The sequence below is a fragment of the Schistocerca serialis genome, chromosome 2 (genome assembly GCF_023864345.2).
Source record: "Schistocerca serialis cubense isolate TAMUIC-IGC-003099 chromosome 2, iqSchSeri2.2, whole genome shotgun sequence".
Lineage (NCBI taxonomy): Eukaryota > Metazoa > Arthropoda > Insecta > Orthoptera > Acrididae > Schistocerca > Schistocerca serialis.
Genome location: NC_064639.1, coordinates 552,380,534 through 552,398,547, shown reverse-complemented (window position 1 = coordinate 552,398,547; position 18,014 = coordinate 552,380,534). Strand labels below are relative to the sequence as shown.

At 40.5% G+C, this 18,014-nt stretch overlaps 1 protein-coding gene across 2 annotated transcripts in view; it reads right to left on the bottom strand.

Annotated features, from left to right (window-relative positions):
• Positions 1-11,300: 11,300 nt before the first annotated feature.
• LOC126457558 (galactoside 2-alpha-L-fucosyltransferase SEC1-like) overlaps positions 11,301-18,014 on the bottom strand; it is a 55,158-nt gene continuing 48,444 nt past the window's right edge. The window contains exon 4 of one of the 2 annotated variants that reach the window (XM_050093970.1): positions 11,301-14,309. In XM_050093970.1, the coding sequence (XP_049949927.1) occupies positions 14,073-14,309 (237 nt within the window). In that variant the 3' untranslated portion in view covers positions 11,301-14,072. The remainder of the gene's footprint in view (positions 14,310-18,014) is intronic. The other variant, XM_050093971.1, reaches the window with a different exon arrangement.

Below are 18,014 nucleotides of genomic sequence, written 5' to 3'. Positions count from 1 at the left end.
TCCGGAGCAAGTATGGTGGGTCTGACACACCGGTATCAATGTGTTCTTTTTTCCATTTCCAGGAGTGTATATATCGTAGCAACTGGCAGCAACGAGTTCCTCCACACATTGCACAGCCAGTGAAGCGGGTGCTGCAGAGGCATTTCGGAAATGCTAGGATTATCAACCGACATTTCCCTACAGCCTGACCGTCCAGATCACCAGATGTTAATCCGTGTGACTTCTGGTTGTGGGGTTATTTGACAGATATTGTGTGCTCTAATTACGAACGTAGGTGAACTGAAGGCAAGCCTAGCGCAGCGCATTCGAAACGTGAGCCCCGAGACATTCCGATCAGTTGTGGAACATGCAGTTCCTCGATTTTAACTTGTGGCAGAAAAAGAAAAAATGGTTCGGATGGCTCTAAGCACTAAGGTGCTTAACATCTGGGGTCATCAGTCCCCTAGAACGTAGAACTACTTAAACCTAACTAACCTAAGGACACCACACACATCCATGCCCGAGACAGGATTCGAACCTGCGGCCGTAGCAGCAGCGCGGTTCCGGACTGAAGCGCCTAGAACCACGTTTTTTTGTGATCTCATTTTGTTCTGTATTATTCGTTGAGTTTGTCCGATGACACCCGTTCAGGTTGTTCGTTGAACCGTTCACACATTTTTTTGTTTTTATTACACAGGGTAGCTAAACCCTCTGACCGAACACGCTGAGCTACCGTGCCGGCTAAACCACTCGTCCACAGCGGCCGGCGGCAGAAAACGGTGGACAGCGTATTGAACATATCTTGCAATAGTGTCACGAATATTGGAAACCTATGCCATTTTGTTTTTTGTGGCATTTTGGTCCCAGTATAATTAAAAAGCGATGTCATGCGATTTTTTGCTTCAGGACAATTAAAAACCGATTTTTTTCCATTCGATGTGGTATGACTTTGCCGTCGTGGATGGGCTTACCCAACTAACAGTGAAAGAAATGTTGAGCGCCGGACTTGGGCAGCCATGCACATTGAACTGTTCAGATGATGTAATGGATGTAATGTGCAACTCAAACCTTAGCCGTCGTATTGCGATTCATCTCTCGTATGTGGCCGATCCTATTTACGTTAAGACGCTTACAGGGCCTTCTGTTGGAAAAATTTTCGTTAATTTATTTTTTCCCATGACGTTTACGCCTGCGTCGATAATATGTTGTTGAAATTTGAGATGACTCTGAGCATTGGTTCTTTTCCTACAGCATTTTGAAACTGGAACTTAAATGGACACCCTTTTTTATTAGTAATATTGTTTTAATGGTATAAAATTAATGTTGATCTTTAAATGAAGTGAGTCAAAAACAAATATTTAATGAGTTCCACATCTAAGTGCGTTACAGTATTGCCTTCTAGATACATACGCCTACGCACAGAATCCATATTGGAAAGTCACGTCACTAGCAGTGGACCCTTTTTTATACAAAGTTTCTGTTCGAGTGTGTTGTGTGGAAAGAGTGTGCCACTTGAAATGGTATATTTCGTGGAACAGACGCCTTTAGTTCTTGCTTAAAGCATGGGATACAATTGGTGTATTTCCTGCTGCCAAGAAAATTATAAATCCTTAGAAGAAATTAGAGCGCTGAGAAATGGCTGCTCGCTTCAATACCCAGAAAGGATTTTGCGCCTATACATCATGAAGTAAATGATGATAAATTTGTAAAACGTTATTTGTTTCCACTGCGCCACGTTTGTCGGCTGTTTTTTAAAAGCGACTCTGAGTAAAGTTCGAAGGACATTTGTTTTTTAGTTCAGCACCAAAGCTGACAAGATAAGTACTTTGCTGGCTGTAGAATTTTCGTCTTTAACGTAACTGTGTTGACAAATGATAGTAATATTGATGATTGTGCTGGAAAGTATTGTGTGGATAGCAAGCTACTGTTACGAGAAGACAGGATTCCTGTTTAACTATAACTCTCTAACGACCGAGGGTAAAAGGAGGATGAGTTCTATCGATATTTCCTACTTGTCATCGCAACTGGCTTTCAGAGAATCATCTGACGAAACGTGAATGCGTCTGTAAGCAGCACAACTTCAGCACGTAAAGAATCAAAGTGCGAAATAAGCGAGCAGTATGAAAGTGAAAATAAAATTTCAAGTATACCTCAGTTAGTAGGGGGCTTAGAATCAACTTTTCTTTGTTCTGGACCGTCATCAGCAAGACAGATAGTTATAGATATACCTGGTATTGTCAGTCTGTGGAGAACTGCAATGTACGATAACTGAAGAAACTTCACAGGCCATTTTCGCTAGAAAAAAAGCATTTTATTGGGTACAGGTTTCGAAAGAGCTATGTTGTCAGATAGAATCTTTAAAATTTTTACAACGTATTGGTCATCAGTGTCCCAAGTCGCTTGACATTGCATGTGCACTTCCCACTACCCTGAATATCTCTACACATCGGCATCTCAAATACAAAGTACTTTGTACAAACATCAGCACAGCTACATTGTGCTGAATACAATTGTTGATGTTCACCCCCAGCTGCCAGCAGTGGGAAATGCATATGCTATGTGGAGCGACTAGCAACACTAATGGACAATATGTTGTAAAATTTGTAAAGTATAGGATCCGATGATGGCAGCATAGCTCTGTCGAAACCAGTCATCCAATAAAATTCTTTTCTTGCAATCCTGGCTTGTCAAGTTGTAGCACCATATCTCTAATACTCTACTGATTTATTTTGCTTTTGTTTTATTTAATGTTACATCGTTGAGCTTCTGTAAATGTGTTTAATTGAATCGATAACACAAAATTGTATACTGCTTTCTTTGTAAAAACTTTGATGTCATGGTTTGATTCTATGCAATGTAGTATATCTGTCATTTAAATTCTTTGTCTCAATTGGAGGGAGACAAAACTTACTGTACGCATTTGAAATTTGTTTAAATAATTTTGTTTAGAACTACCTATATGTGTGCAAATGATATGTTTTGTTTAAAATGATTGTTTGCTGTTCTGTTAACTGCCGATCCTCACTTAGGGTTCTTAGTCATCCTGTATGTAAAAGGTGTTGTGGTTCCCCTCGGGAACGGAACTGTGTAGCGCGCGCAAATTGTGGTTGGCCTAGGTAGAAAAGGTGGAACAAGAGTCAGTCGGGGACGAGCTACCAAACTGTGAACTACCATGTAAAAGTTGCATATTGTGCTGGTTCCGAGAGAGGCTTGTTCTGCCACTTCCCAATGCCTCTGATGGATGGATAAATAGCTGGAACGATTATGGGATTGGTATTCATCATCGCCACCAAGAAGGGACAGAGTCCAGCAATTCTGCCTGCAAATCCACCTACCAACATGCAGTTGCCACCACATTGTGCAATCACTGTAACGGAATGCTATAATAATGTACAGTGAAGGATCAGCTTATTGGATGTGTTAGTGTGCTCAAATATAAGGTAACTTATAACTGAATTTATGTACCTACCTTGATTTTGTCCCTATCACAGCACCTTTCACGTTCCTCTCCATTTAAACTATGATTACCGAGTGTCCTAGTTTGTGAAAAAATGAAAGCCTCAGAACATTAATTAATGTTGTTCGATCCTTGGTAAGAAGGGAGTGTTCAGATATACTGTGGGTTTAGTGAAATTGTGAGAGGTAGTAAATGTAGTCTTGTGAAAGCTTCCCAGGGATGGAAACAGTCTAATTTAAAGTTTTGTGGAGTTTCAAAGTCTCCTATTTAATAATTTACTTGAAAGTAGAAGATTGTGGTAATAAAGACAATTTGCAGTTTCTTTTAAAGATTAAAAGCTCTTAAAACTGAGGCTTATAAAGTGTTGCTTAGTTAATGATCATAGTGCTGCCTGTAGTAAATTTTAAAAGGTGAGTCAGCTTCTTGTAAATTTGTCAACATTGTGTCTCACTGAAGTAAAAGTCGTGAGCTGCATTTATGGAAAGTTGTATACTCATGCTTGCTAAGAAGTTTCTTCAGTCATAAAGACAGGCAGCGTAATTTTTGTTAACATGGACACACCAGGATCTGTACCTCATTGTGTTATTCTGTATTTATTCGTTGAAAAATGGAAGTTCCAGTTTTTTTTTATAAGGGAACATTAGTAAATAACGTGTCGAACATATATAAATTTCCTATGAGAGCAAATTATTTTTACGATACTGAGAGTATAAGGAAGTTGTTTAAAACCACGCATCTCCAGATTTTGAAGGTAAACAACACTTATTGGAGATAATTCAAGTTATTTTAATCTGCTTATTGAAGACTCTAATGACAAAGCCTTTTTTCAGTTTGTAAAGCCTCAAATACATTTTGTGAGTAGCAGACACAGGCGAAGATATAAACAAGAGGACTTGCTGTTTTCTCTCTTGTGCTAATTATTTCTCCAGTTGCCTACAGGTTCATGATGGAATCTAGAAATTTGTTAATGCCCCATTCAAGCACAATTACTTTTCATCTGCCTCTTCCAGTAATGCTGCTACAGAACTCTCCGCTGTATAGTTTTTGAGCTCATTCAATGAAGCAATCATTACTTTCCTTTTGGCTTCTTCTACATTCATTCTAAAAATTCTTTTCGCATATAAATATTTCCTGCAAAACATTTTCTTTGAGCTGAGACTTGTTGGTGCTTTGAAGTGGTCATTTAATTGCCGTACAATAAATTTTAATCTTTTCAGTCACTCGTATAGCACATTTTTCTTCCACAAGTACTACCTCCGTCATGACATGCTTCAGGACATTTTCTTGGTCTTCTGTGGATAAATCTACTCAAATTTCGCGTTACTGGTCTGGAAGAACCCTTGAAATTTATCAGTTGCTGCCATTTTCTCTGATTCAGGTCGCCATTCTACTGCATATACCGTTGTTTGAAAAGCGCTTAATGTTCCCTTATGTATAACTCTTTTTGTGAACATATAATCAGAATGACAGGAGGCAGCTGGCTGATTATTACTCTTGTTGTGTAACTAGTTAGGGTTCATTGCGTCAACTGCAGTTGCTGCAGACCTTGCTGTGATGAGAAGAGATTGGGGAGCAATAGTTGGATTTCCTGATTGATTTTCTTGTATTTCTGTTTTTTTAAGTTATTACCTATGTGCTTTTACATTAACAGCCAGAAGGAGGCACTGTAGGCTATACACATGAAGTAAATTAATAATAAATCATTGCAGGAGAAAAGTAGTTGATCAACATCATCATCTGGAATAAAAAGCAGGTTAATATCAGAAAATAGTGTAAACTGGATGTTAGATACCTGAGTCCAAAGGTTCTGTTAAATATAAGAGTGAGTAGTAAAGTACCCCCAATGTTTCTTTTGAATATCTGGGGATTTTTGATTTTCTGCCTGACGTCCTCCAGTGACGTGCTATACTTTTTTAGTACACTAACAACTTTTTTTCTATTTTCACTTCAGTTACGTCTGGAATGATTTAAAGGACAAGTGGACCTATAGCATTGTAAGAAAACTTCTTTTTTTTGGAGAGACATTTAGTTGTCACCTCTTGTATGTCCTTCCATTGTTCATGTAGTAAATTCTCTCTGAACGATGTAGTACTTATGATTTTGAATAATTGTACTTGCTCTCTTCTTTAACAAAACATGGCTGATGATAATGATCTATTGCTGCCCAGTGGCCATCATAGTCAAATAAATGTACTTCACATATGTTTCACAAAAAACAATTTGCTTTCGTGCAACAATGATTGATAATGTATTCTATGTTCCTTTTTAGTTGGGAGTATTACTAAGGGGTAGAATCAAAGTTGAATAACCAGTATTTTTAGAACAGTTAGTATTCGTTGTTTGGTAACATGAAGTCCATGAATGGCTGCAAATGGTCTCCAAGCAACCATTCATAGCTATTTCCAGCCAATGATTGGTTCAGTTGGACCAAAGGACTCATTCCAAAGCACCATTGTGGAGTCGTCACTAGTTTGCACAGTGGCTTTTTGACAACTCGGGTCCACGGCTTCGTGAGGTCTGCCCATATTCAGATCCTACCACCACCTCTTATCAACCAAAATCAGGGCTCATCTGACCAGGCCACGGTTTTCCATTCGTCTAGGGTCAGTCCGATGTAGTCATGGACCCACAGTGACTTGAAAAGAAGTTATAAAAATAACACCAACAAAAGTAAGAGTAATGGGATGGAGTCGAATTAAGATACGTGATGCTGAGAAAATTAGATTAGGAAATGAGCCACTGAATTTAATAAAACGTATGTTCCTGTTTGGGTAGCAAAATAACTGACCATTGGGAAAGTAGAAGGGATTCAAAATACAGCTTCGTAATAGCAAGGAAACGGTTTCTGTAAATGAGAAATATTTTAACATGTAATGCAAATTTAAGCGCCGGAAGTCTTTTTTGGAATTATTTGTTTTGTGAGTAGACCTGTATGGAAGTGAAATGCAGACTATAAAAGGCACAGACAGGAAGAGAATAGATGCTTTTGGAATGGGGTGCAAGAGATGGATGCTGAAGATTAAATGGTGAATTGTCACCGTGTCTGAAACAATAAGTGTTGCGAGTATGGGAGCTGTTACTCTGAAATTCTGAACTGCTGCTTCTTGATTAAGCGTTCACACAAAACGTGTATTTCCATCTTAACGTCGAGTTCTTCGCCGTTTCAGATGTTTCTGTGCTGTATTATGGGAGCTTTCTTCTAAACAAGCTAGAAAGCACTTCTTCTGAAATGCAGTTATTTTGCTCCTCCAGTTGCAACATGGCAGCACTACGGAAAAACAGTAGCAGCACCAAGAAGGAGATGTGCGACAAAACGAAAGTTGGTAGGCGTGTTTTTACTCCCGGAAGATGATGCCTCTTCAAATTTCGAGCCACTCGAATAAGAGTCGTGAGATTGGGCGTGGTGAGTTGATGTTAAGTCAAGATCGCTTTAAGGCGACAAACACAGCTTATCAACAACTCACTGAGTTTGGAGAAGGTCGTATAATACGGCTACAAGAAACTGGATGTTAGTTCTGTGGTACTGCAGACAGACGTGGCAGGAATTTAGCCACTTTACATGACTGCTGGCAGCGGTGGACCGAGCTTCGAACAGCAACGTGGCGCTGCCGTGACGGAAAACCATCGTGTTCGGCGTATGACTCTGGCGCAATGTACAGCTTCTGAAGCAGCAGTTTTAGCAGAAGTTGGTACCCCAGAGGGACAACGAACTGTTACAAATCGGTTACTTCAAGGGCAGCTCCAAGCCAGGCGCCCCATAGCGTCCATTCTACGGACCTCAAACCACCGCCATTTCTGACTTCAGTGGTGACAAGCGAGGGGCCATTGGAGATCAGGGTGGACTTTTTTGTTTGGGTTTTCTGATGAATGTTGGTTTTCCTTGGTGCGAGTGATGGCCGTGAGTTGCTTAGGAGGAGGCAGTTGAGAGCCTTCAACCTACCTGTATGCTTGTTAGACGTACTGGACCTACACATAGGGTCTGGGGTGCCATTTCGTACGACAGCAGGTGCGCTCTCGTGGTTATTCCACGCATTATGACTGCAAATCTGTACGTCAGTTTGGTGACTCGACCTGCTGTGTTGGCATTCACGAACAGCAGTCCAGAGGGGTGTTTTCCAACAGGATAACGCTCGCCCACGTGCCGCTGTTGTAATCCAGCATGTTTTACGTAGTGCCGATATGTTACCATAGGCTGCTCAATCACCAGATCTGTCTCCACCGAGCACATATGGGGCACCGTCGGTCGACAAGTCCAACGCCATCGACAGCTAGTATTAACCGTCCTTGTATTGGCCGACCAAGTTAAACAGTCAAAGGAAGTCCATCTCACTAACTGACATCCAGCATCTGTACAACAAAATGCTTGCACGCTTGCATTCAACATTCTGGTGGTTACACCGGTTGTTAATGTACCAGCGTTTTACACTTACAATGGCTTATCTTGCGCCTACATTAACTTGTGATCTTGCAATGTTAATCACTTAAATATATTACCTAGACATATGTATTGCCGAAATTTCATTACTCTACATTATCTATTTTTGGTGCTGCGATTTTGTTTCCATCAATGTACATGCGCTATGGCATTACAAGCATTCTGGATGACGTTAATGACAGTTGTGATAGAGCTGACGTCTAACGAATCGTCGTATGTCCTCTGCGACGTCAGCACCATTTTCAGCTGACGTGCCCCACTTCTCCGAGCCGCGACGTCGTGTCACGGAATAACTGTCACGCCAGCACATACCGCAACTCGTAGCAAAACGCACTATCACCATCGACCCGTCTTGAAGACGCGCCATGTCCATTCGTACCAATGTTCAGTTCATGCACAATCAATAACAAATTTTCAAACCGTTCGCGATTCTGTACTACTTAGTAAAAATACTTTCACTGCGGCGATCGTCATTCATCGTCTAGATAGACGTTGGGTAAAACATCGCTTCTTTACCAAATAGTAATATGTAACGCCACGATGGGTAAGTCAGGTAACTAATGAAGAGGTGGTGAATCGAATCGACGGGAAAATAAATTTGTGTCACAACTTGAATTAAAGAAGGGATTGGTTGATAAGACTCATACTGGGGTATCAAGGAATCGTTAGTTTTGTAATGGTGAGAAGGTGCCACGAAGGGGCGGGGGGCCAAAAAGATTTGTAGAGAGAGACCAAGGCTTAACTGCACTGGAGTAAGCAGGCTCAAATGAATGCAGTACTTATGTAGAGATGAAAAGACGTGCCCACGGCAGACTACCAAGGAGAGCTGTAACAAATTATTGATCTTTGGACTGACAACCATTACAACATGTTACTCTAATTCACAGCAACAATTATTCATTTTAGATTATTAACACGTTTTTATTAGGTCGCTTTGTTGTGTGTCTGTCCGGTACAAATTTTGCAACTGATTTTAAACTTTACACCAATAAAAAATAGATTAGCATCAAAAACCTTAGTCTTAGTTTTACTCTTATTTTCAACAGAAGACCAGTCTTTAACTTCGCTCACAGACACAGACCGCACTGGTTTACTGTACGTAACGAATTTAAGAGCATTCTTTCCGGTATACTTTCTCCACGGTACAGTAGCAGGACCAAACCCTTGCAAATTAAATTTACATATCTTATTACTAACACACAATATAACTTTTCCTAATAGTCCCAGTTCCTCAAAGAATTTCTTAGAAGCCTGACTGTAATTAGTTGTACACTAACGTTAATCCTAAACACATACGTTGTAATTTTATTAATAATAACACTACTGTTTTCACTAACAAAAAGTTAGTTCGTCTTTAATATCGTAATAATTAAAAGTAGACAAAAAATTCACAATGAGATACACCCTTCAAACTTTCTGCATAGACTTGGATGATAATGCATTAGTAACTCGCTTTCATGTCAGATATGGGGTGAAGCGTGCTTCGTGTACCATTTCTATTTCCCCCCTTTCTGCTACAGTGATGGTAAGTGCGATTGATGGTAAGTCTCAATGTGAGCTTGATTCTGTCTGATTTTCACCTTTACGGCCTTTTCGCGAGATATTCATAGAAGGAAGCAGTATGTTGGCTGTCTCAGGTAAAGAGAAACTAAAAGAAACCTGAAATTTACCACGTGTCTCTGCTGTAGTCTTAAAAAATGTTTGAAACTGATAAAAACTTCAATAGCAGAAAATAGTTATTTAGCATGTTTTTAAAACGGACTAAAAGATACAAACTATTTTCCCATTGCCCCTCTATATATTCCTATCCCCTTATAGATAGTCCTGAACATCTGAGCTCCTGAATTTTTAACAGTTGTGGCGGTACTTGCAGAATTTAAATGGAAAATCGTGGGCACGCAGTAGACAATAGTAGTGAGTGTAGAGAGTAGCTGTCGTTGAGAAAAATTACACAACACGTCATGTCATTTATAGCGTAATAAAATTATTAGACATGCGTGAACTATTCATGCATTAATTATCTATTGCATGCGCACCACATTTTTCGTTTTAAATTTTACAGGTATTGTCATAGCTATTAAAAATTGACCAGTACAAATTTTCAGGACTGTGTGTATGGGATTAGGAATCTGTATGGGTCTAGCAGAAATTATTTTATGCTTCTCAGTCCGTTTTGAAAGCATGTTATATTAACAAGTTATTTATTTAAATAATTATTTTCAAATACTGAAGTTATTCTTACTTTATTGCTGCTATTACAAGACTTTATGACATGAACAAGTATTTTATTTTTAATAGCTGCGAGAAGAAGGTAGATCTTGTCTCCCTACCACAGGAGTTGCTGACTGCCTGGCACGCATTGTACTGTTACCAGATTTTCTCTTCCCCTGCCAACATTGCTGTATTTCTAGCCCAGTAGTGCTACATAAAAACGCAAGATGAAGAAAAGGTAGCTCTCATGTATTCAGCTAAAATGGCGGGAAACTATTGGTAAAAAAAATATTCATCTGTAGGAAATGGTGGAAAAATGAATCAGCATTTCACGATTGCTATTATTCTGAAGCTAGCCCACTTATTCTACTTAAAAATTCAATATGACGGAAGTATCTCACTTTTTTCAGTTAAAATGGCGGGAAATTGATGATGGTGAAACTCAGGATGTCAGAAGTTGTGGGCACTTGAATCAGTGTTTAATACTCTTGATTATGATGGAGCTAGCCAACTTGTGCTAATTGAAAATCCTATGCTTTTTCATAACATTATTACCTTAGTAAACGCATGATTTAGCTCTACTCTTGGCCACAGAAAAAATTAAAATTTAACTTACGTTTTCAGAATCATATTCGTGAACATATATGTTTGGTCTATGGAAGAGTGTTAACACTTTGTAGATAAAAATCCAGTGTGGTGCAAGTAGCCCACATGTGTTAAATAAATGGCTGAATTTATGCTATGAAAATTTCAGTATATTAGAACTTTCACTCACCTCATTTAAAAACTATATTGCAGCAGTACTGGTGGTTTCGCCAGCAAGGTTTGAAAAAGCCCTGTGCAAGTTTCAGATTGTTCATCAGTCCCATCACAACTCCTCTACATGCTTATATATTCCAAATGTGTGCTGGAATTGTCATTCCTTCTCTGAACAAGTTAATGAAGAGGTATGTGAATTATAGCTCAGTCAGTTAATTGACTCAACTACACAACGACAACAACACTGGGTCAGCCAGCAGAGATAGATGTTATGTCCTGTATCAGGCATGGAAACTGGCGTACACGCTATTAGTAATGGTATAAATGCACAACTCATCTGTTGTTAAGAACTTTCAATTAATAATTCATCCCCTTGTAACAATGACAGGTCACCATGAGGCTATAATTCACACACTCTTCACTATGACACTTTTTAAAAAAAATTAGAACAGGAACATATAGTAACCAACATTTGTTTATTTATTTAATAAGAGATATTAACATTTGCTTTACGCAGAGTTTGTATTAACATTTAGTCTAGGACATATTTCCCAAAATTAAATATAAAATAGTTCCTTCATCCCACTGGTCAGACGAAGGTTTTGAAAAGGTTTCCTTTGATTGTAAGACAAGTGTCAGAACTGGAAATTACCGATTAGGACTCGCTCTGCCTCAGTACCTACTCGCCTAGTATGTGACTGAAGAGAGCCTGTCTCTTCAGTGGGCCAGAACTCACAAAGCTGGTTCTATTTTTAGAGGCAGAAAGTGAAACATCACCAATGGAGCACTTGTGGATCTATACTACGTGGCACAGCTGGAAGCCCAAGAAGATTTTTTGCGGTCATATTGCCACAAAATCATACATTAAAATATCATTAATTTAAAATATTTGTAGTTATTGACATCAGGTAACTGTCAGAAATAATTCGTTATCAGTCAAGATCACAGTTCACTGCAAACCATATGAAGCTTTTGACAGATCAATCATTTATCTTCAGAAGTGTAGTTAATTATATACCCAAGCCTGACTGGAGTCACACTGTCATCTGGATTTATTCCTACAAGCTCATTAAAAGGACTTCGTACATTCTGTTACGAAGACATGAATACCCTGATACCACAATCTTTCGCCTTGTTTAAAAACAGCCTCTTACCACTGTAATCAAATATTATAGGGAATGTTGATGTAAAAATGTTTCCTTTTGCGAACAGACATAGTCACATTACCAAATACAGTTGAATTTTCTTATAACGACATCGGTTACAACGACAACTCAGCTATAACGTCGTGATTTCTGTGGTTCAGCCATACCTCCCATCCTTGCTTAATACGACACATGTCTATAGTCTACCTCGTACATAACGTTCTGGTGTACAGCTGGAGGTATAATTGTTGAAACTGACAAATCCACTAGTGGAACCTGTGTTTCTTTACCATTAAACTGAGCCAAACTAATGTCCGTCCCAATAGGCCTTGGAAGGCCCAACGGCACCGACCGGCCGCCGTGTCATCCTCAGCCACAGGTGTCACTGGATGCGGATATGGAGGGGCATGTGGTCAGCACACCGCTCTCCAGGCCGTATGTCGGTTTACGAGACCGGAGCCGCTACTTGTCAATCAAGGAACTCCTCAGTTTGCCTCACAAGGGCTGAGTGCACGCCGCTTGCCAACAACGCTCGGCAGACTGGATGGTCACCCATGCAAGTGCTAGCCCGGCCCGGCAGCGCTTAACTTCGGTGATCTGACGGGCATCGGTGTTACCTTTGCGGCAAGGCCGTTGGCTTTACCTTTAAAGCAGACCATAATTAAGTCACAGCTGCGCTGACTAATGGTCACAGCATCATGCGGAATTAATATTTTGACAGTCAGTTTATTAAATGGAGTAATCGGTCCGGATTTTCAACAGGACAAACATGATATCTGAAACTACTATAAGATTCTTCTATCCACTTCTAACTATGAAGAGTGTTTTACATAGCAGTAACATAATGTAGATAACAGCAGAAGGAAGACAGCAAAGTAAAATAATTTGAGAAATTAAAAGAAGAAAGGTCAGATAGGTGCAGATCTATTGCAGAGAATTACTGGAAAATTGAAAATAATAAGAGTACATCGAAGTCAGGAATCTAGAAATCTACGTTGAATTACTTTCATAAGCGTCCTGTTTTTCATTTCTATTTGACTAGACATGTTGGTCTTTATTACATTTATTGTAGGTGAACTTAACTGTACCATTTATTTTCTTGTAAGGAACTTATAATTTTCTTTGAGTGATATTTTCATTTTTCATTCATCATTTCTGTTGTAGTTACTGTATCAGTTGATGGCAGTAAGGTCTGCAGCGATCAGTAATGGATACAACCGGTAAAAATAAGAACTGACTATACAATCTCTAAGGTAAACAATAAGAAAATACATTATTATACACTATATCACACTAATTTCACTGACCAGTACTGCACAGATGAGCGAAATATGAACATGGTAGCAAGTTCGAGCAGTGGCACAGTCATCTGCCGAATATAATGCAGCTTGAAGACATATTTCTAGGTATCCAGATGGCTTAATGAGTTCTGAGTGAGGCAGGGATTTTTATCACATACTGTGAGCCACGGCCGTAGACAAGTTCACTTAATGGACTGCAACAAGGAATACACTACAGGCAGCAAGCCACAGAATCTGGAAATCAACTTTGTCAGTTGTTGATTTATTGTGCAATAACATACAGTCATCCAATCATCTTCCTAGGTGGACATCAGAATACATCTTCCATAAGTCAGGCTGAGATAACTTTAAAAGTAGAATATTTTCGTTTTGTTGAGATTCACGATGATTTCCCACATTTCCAACAACTTCCTTCTGGAAAATTCAAATAAACGACACCAAACATGTATCTTTCCTTGTATTTTAGTACACGTTTTATGCAACAACCAGAAGAAATATGCAACGATGTTCCGTCCTGTGGATCCATTAATCACGTACAGAGCAAGTGCCTTACCAAACACTGCCAGGAACTGTGAGAATGGCATGATGCACAGTTTCTCTCTGTAGCATTTGAGAGTCACCTCTGAACTGCTGCCTTGTTGTAGGTAGCACACCTTCTGAATACTCCTGTTCACGAGTCATGATCACCATACACAGGTCATCTGGTAACTGATGACAGGCTGTTACTGAAGTAGATTTACGCAGGTGTCAACCGCCATGCGGAATGATTAAGTGGGCAGCACGCGTCAGGACAGAGCACTCCACTGTGGCAGGTAGTCTGCTATGCGAGAGGAAGGGTTCCGGTGGCGTACGCCGTGCTGAGTCGTGTCATACAGGATTACCCTGCCTCCAGCCAACATGGCGGCTAGTGTTCCAAACGTACCGTAGTTAATGATGGTATGCTCACAAGACGCCAGCAGACATAGATCATCCACTGCATCTTTCGACGATCTTAGGAACACAGCACTCACCGGCGATCTGTCCTGGAACATGGTAAGACATGACTATTGTTAATGACTACGGTTACCGGTAATCAAACAATCATTGCATTATTTAATGGGGTGGTTAATTGTACTGCCTCTTGCACTAGGACAGTTTAGACTACACTTTTAGAATGTAAGTGGTAGTACTAATCTAGTGTTACAATCCAATTTTCCTTTATACCAATGACGCAAAACATTATGTCCACTGGAATTAAATTTTCACTCTGCAGCGATGTGTGTGCTGATATGAAACTTCCTGGCAGATTAAAACTGTGTGCCGGACCGAGAATCGAATTCGGGGCCTTTGCCTTTCGTGAGCAAGTGCTCTACCATCTGAGCTACCCAGGCACGACTCACGACCCATACTCACAGCTTTAATTCCGCCATTACCTAGTCTCCTACGTTCCAAACTTCACAAAAGCTCTCCTGCAAACATTGCAGAAATTGCACTCGTGGAAGAAAGGAATGCAAAGGTACCTAGTTCGAGCCACGGTCCGGCACACAGTTTTAATCTGCGAGGAGTTTCATTACGTCCACTGCTTACCGTGACACTGAATACCGCATGGTGGCATTGCAGGCTCGTGGCGCGTTGAGGAAAGTACGCAGGGTGAATCACCTAAAACTTCCAGCGCAAATATTTAAAAATGAAAGTTCTATTGACGTGCAGTTTTCACAGAATGTATTCGTAGTCAAGGCTCATACTGTTAGCCAATAAACGGACTGTAATAATATATACGTAGGAAGTATTTTTTGGGCAGATATGCGCAATTTTAAATGGAGCAATACCTATTGACATGAATAAAGTAAAGTAGGGTAAATTAGTATGTCAGTGGTGTTAACCGCAGGATTCCAGTACAAGCCATTTACGAGAATTCGTATTTTGAACTGTTTCCATATTGACACTAGTTTGTGTCATTCAACTTGTATAGCTGCTAGGTACGATGTTGTTATGTTTGCTTACAGTGTGCTTGTGTGTTCCTTGCATGCATTGCAACGTGTAGTAAGTTAATGTGTGTCAGTCCAAGGAGTAGGTCGTGAGTGGACGATGGGATTTACAATGCGGAAAAAGCTAACATGTTCACGGTGAAGGGAGAGTAGAGGAAGAACGCAGTTCATTCCTGTGCGGTGTATGTGGCAAGACATCCCAATAGACGTCAACCATCTCGACAATTATTTATGAATCTCTTCAATCAGTTACGTGGAAATGGTAGTGTAACACGTAGAGAACGTAACAGAAGGAAACAAGTTGCGACAGAAGACAGGAAAGTTAATGTTCCTGCTGCTATTGCAGGTGATCCGCACGTTAGCTCCTGCGCAATCGCACGAGGAAGTGGCATGAATAAGGCAAGGGTCCTATGCGTTCTTCATTGACATAGGTTCCTTCCGTATCACATCTCTCTCCATCAAGTACGACATGGAAATGATTATGAGAATGGTGTTAACTCCTGTACATGGACATTAAGGCAGGATACTCCAGATGTACCACGTATCTTGTTTAGTGACGAAGCCAGATTTATCAATTACGGCCACGTAATCTGCCGAAACATGACAATTAGTTTGTTGACAATCTCCGTTGGCTTCGTCAGGTGGAATGCCAGCGTCCATTGAGAATAAACGTGTGGGGTGGGACAGCGAAGCATCAGTTCATAAGCCTGTTTTTCATAGTCGAAACATTGAATGACCACAAGTATTGCAGCCTTCTATCAGACCATCTTCCGTGTATACTAGAACATGTTGCTCTGCAGACTAGGAGGAACCTAACGTATCAACATGATGGCTGTCCAGCCCATAGTGCACGAGGTACTACTGCATTTCTTCAAGAATTGTTTCCAAACCGTTGGATTGGATGCAGAGGACCTATGCCTTGGCTGGCCCATTCCTTGGTTTTGGCGCCTATAGACTTTTTTTCTGTGAGGAACGCTGAAAGACGCTGTCTACAACGGCTTACCAACTACACCCGTTGATATGCAAGTACTTACTACTGCAGCCTACGGGGACATCTCCGTTGAAATGCTAGCATGTGTGCAGCAGTCGATCCATACCACACCGGAAGCGAGCACTGCCACTGTCAGTGGTCATTCTGAACACAAGCTGTGCCGGTCAGTTGTCTCGTTACTGGTCAGAATCCACATAACTAGTGTCTGCATTTGTGTTGTTCTTTAGTGTCTGCTACCACAGGTATTGTACAAGTGTCATGTGGGAACTTTTCAAAGAACGATATCTCGTAAGTGACTCGCACTAGAAGTCTGCAACAAACACCACTGACTTTCTAATTTAACCTGGTTTTAGTTTGTTGATGTCAATAGGCATTGTTCCATTAAAAAAATGTATGTTTGCACAAAAAACACATTTTCTAAGTATTATTACGGTCTGTTGTTTGGCTAAAACTCAAACCCCTGACTACGGATTTGTCCGAAAGAACAGACACCTAATGTGATCCAGCGGCTACACAAATACTTATTCAAAGGATTCTAATGACATTAGCCGCATATGGGCATTGAAATAAAGCAATGGTATCACGTGAAAATTTGTGTCAAACCGGGACTCGAACCCAGATCTCTTGCTTAACACGAGTGATTTGCTTTAACTGCTTCGGCCACCCGATCACTCGCCACAGCCGATCCAAATTCCGAGCCTGTTACACACTACTAGCGTAGCGTCACCTACCAATGGTCCCCTTACTCGCCATTTCGGATTCCTGCAAGAGATCGGGTTTGGTGTGCATCTGCACTGAAAGAATGGATCTTTGGTCATCGCACTGTATTGATATATACATATATGTAGTGTCTGCCTTTCTGGACGTGTCCGAACCAACTAAACCCCACTGAAGCTTCCATCTCTGCAGTGGTTGGAATCTGACTTTTTTGTATCATGAAGTAAAAGACGTAAAAATGTGGGGGCTCTGCTGTATTCATCTGAACAAACAAACCCTACTGAACCCCCTTGGGATGAACTTGAATGTTGGTCGTGTGGAAGTTAAAATCTACCTAAAACTTGTCAATGACTATTGATGAAGAAAGAAGAATGGAAGCATATTTAATATGCAGCAATTCTGTGACCCAACAACAGAAATGTGTGTATGTAGTGGGTCTGTTTGCTTGTGATATGATTCCAATCACAGCTGTAGGCGCCGGGAGTTCGTGGGAAGGGAAGGTGTATTGTTTCGACAGAAAGAGGTCTCTCTGGAAACTTCTCGTTAGCTGTTTCTCAGCAGATGACATGGCATACCTGTCTAAGCTTTAGGCTGTCCACATGGACACAGGAAATGTTGATATCTGGAGAAGCACTGAGGTAGTGCGGAACAAGTACACCAAATACGCCTCTAGAAAACAGCAAGGCGAAGGGAACCCGGCCAATGGTGAATGAACTTTCCCATGTCCAGAAGTACATGACGGTCAAACTCGAAAATTCCGATCGCAACTCGTTTGTCGGGCAATTTGTTTGGTCGAATTAGAAAATTGTACCAAAATGACATTGTGAAATCTATGACTTTGTAATGAAAATCCCCAATGCCTGAAGAACGAAGAACCGATGAGTATTAGACACGGAGAAAGAAGGTCAACGGCAGGAGACGACTTTAACACTGAGATCTGTTAGGTTGGAGCCTTGGAGAAGATTGCTGTGCGCATAGAGAGCTGTTCTGTTAGACTGCTAGAGGAGTCAAGATATATCACTAGCTGCTGCTGCTCATATATGATAGTTTTC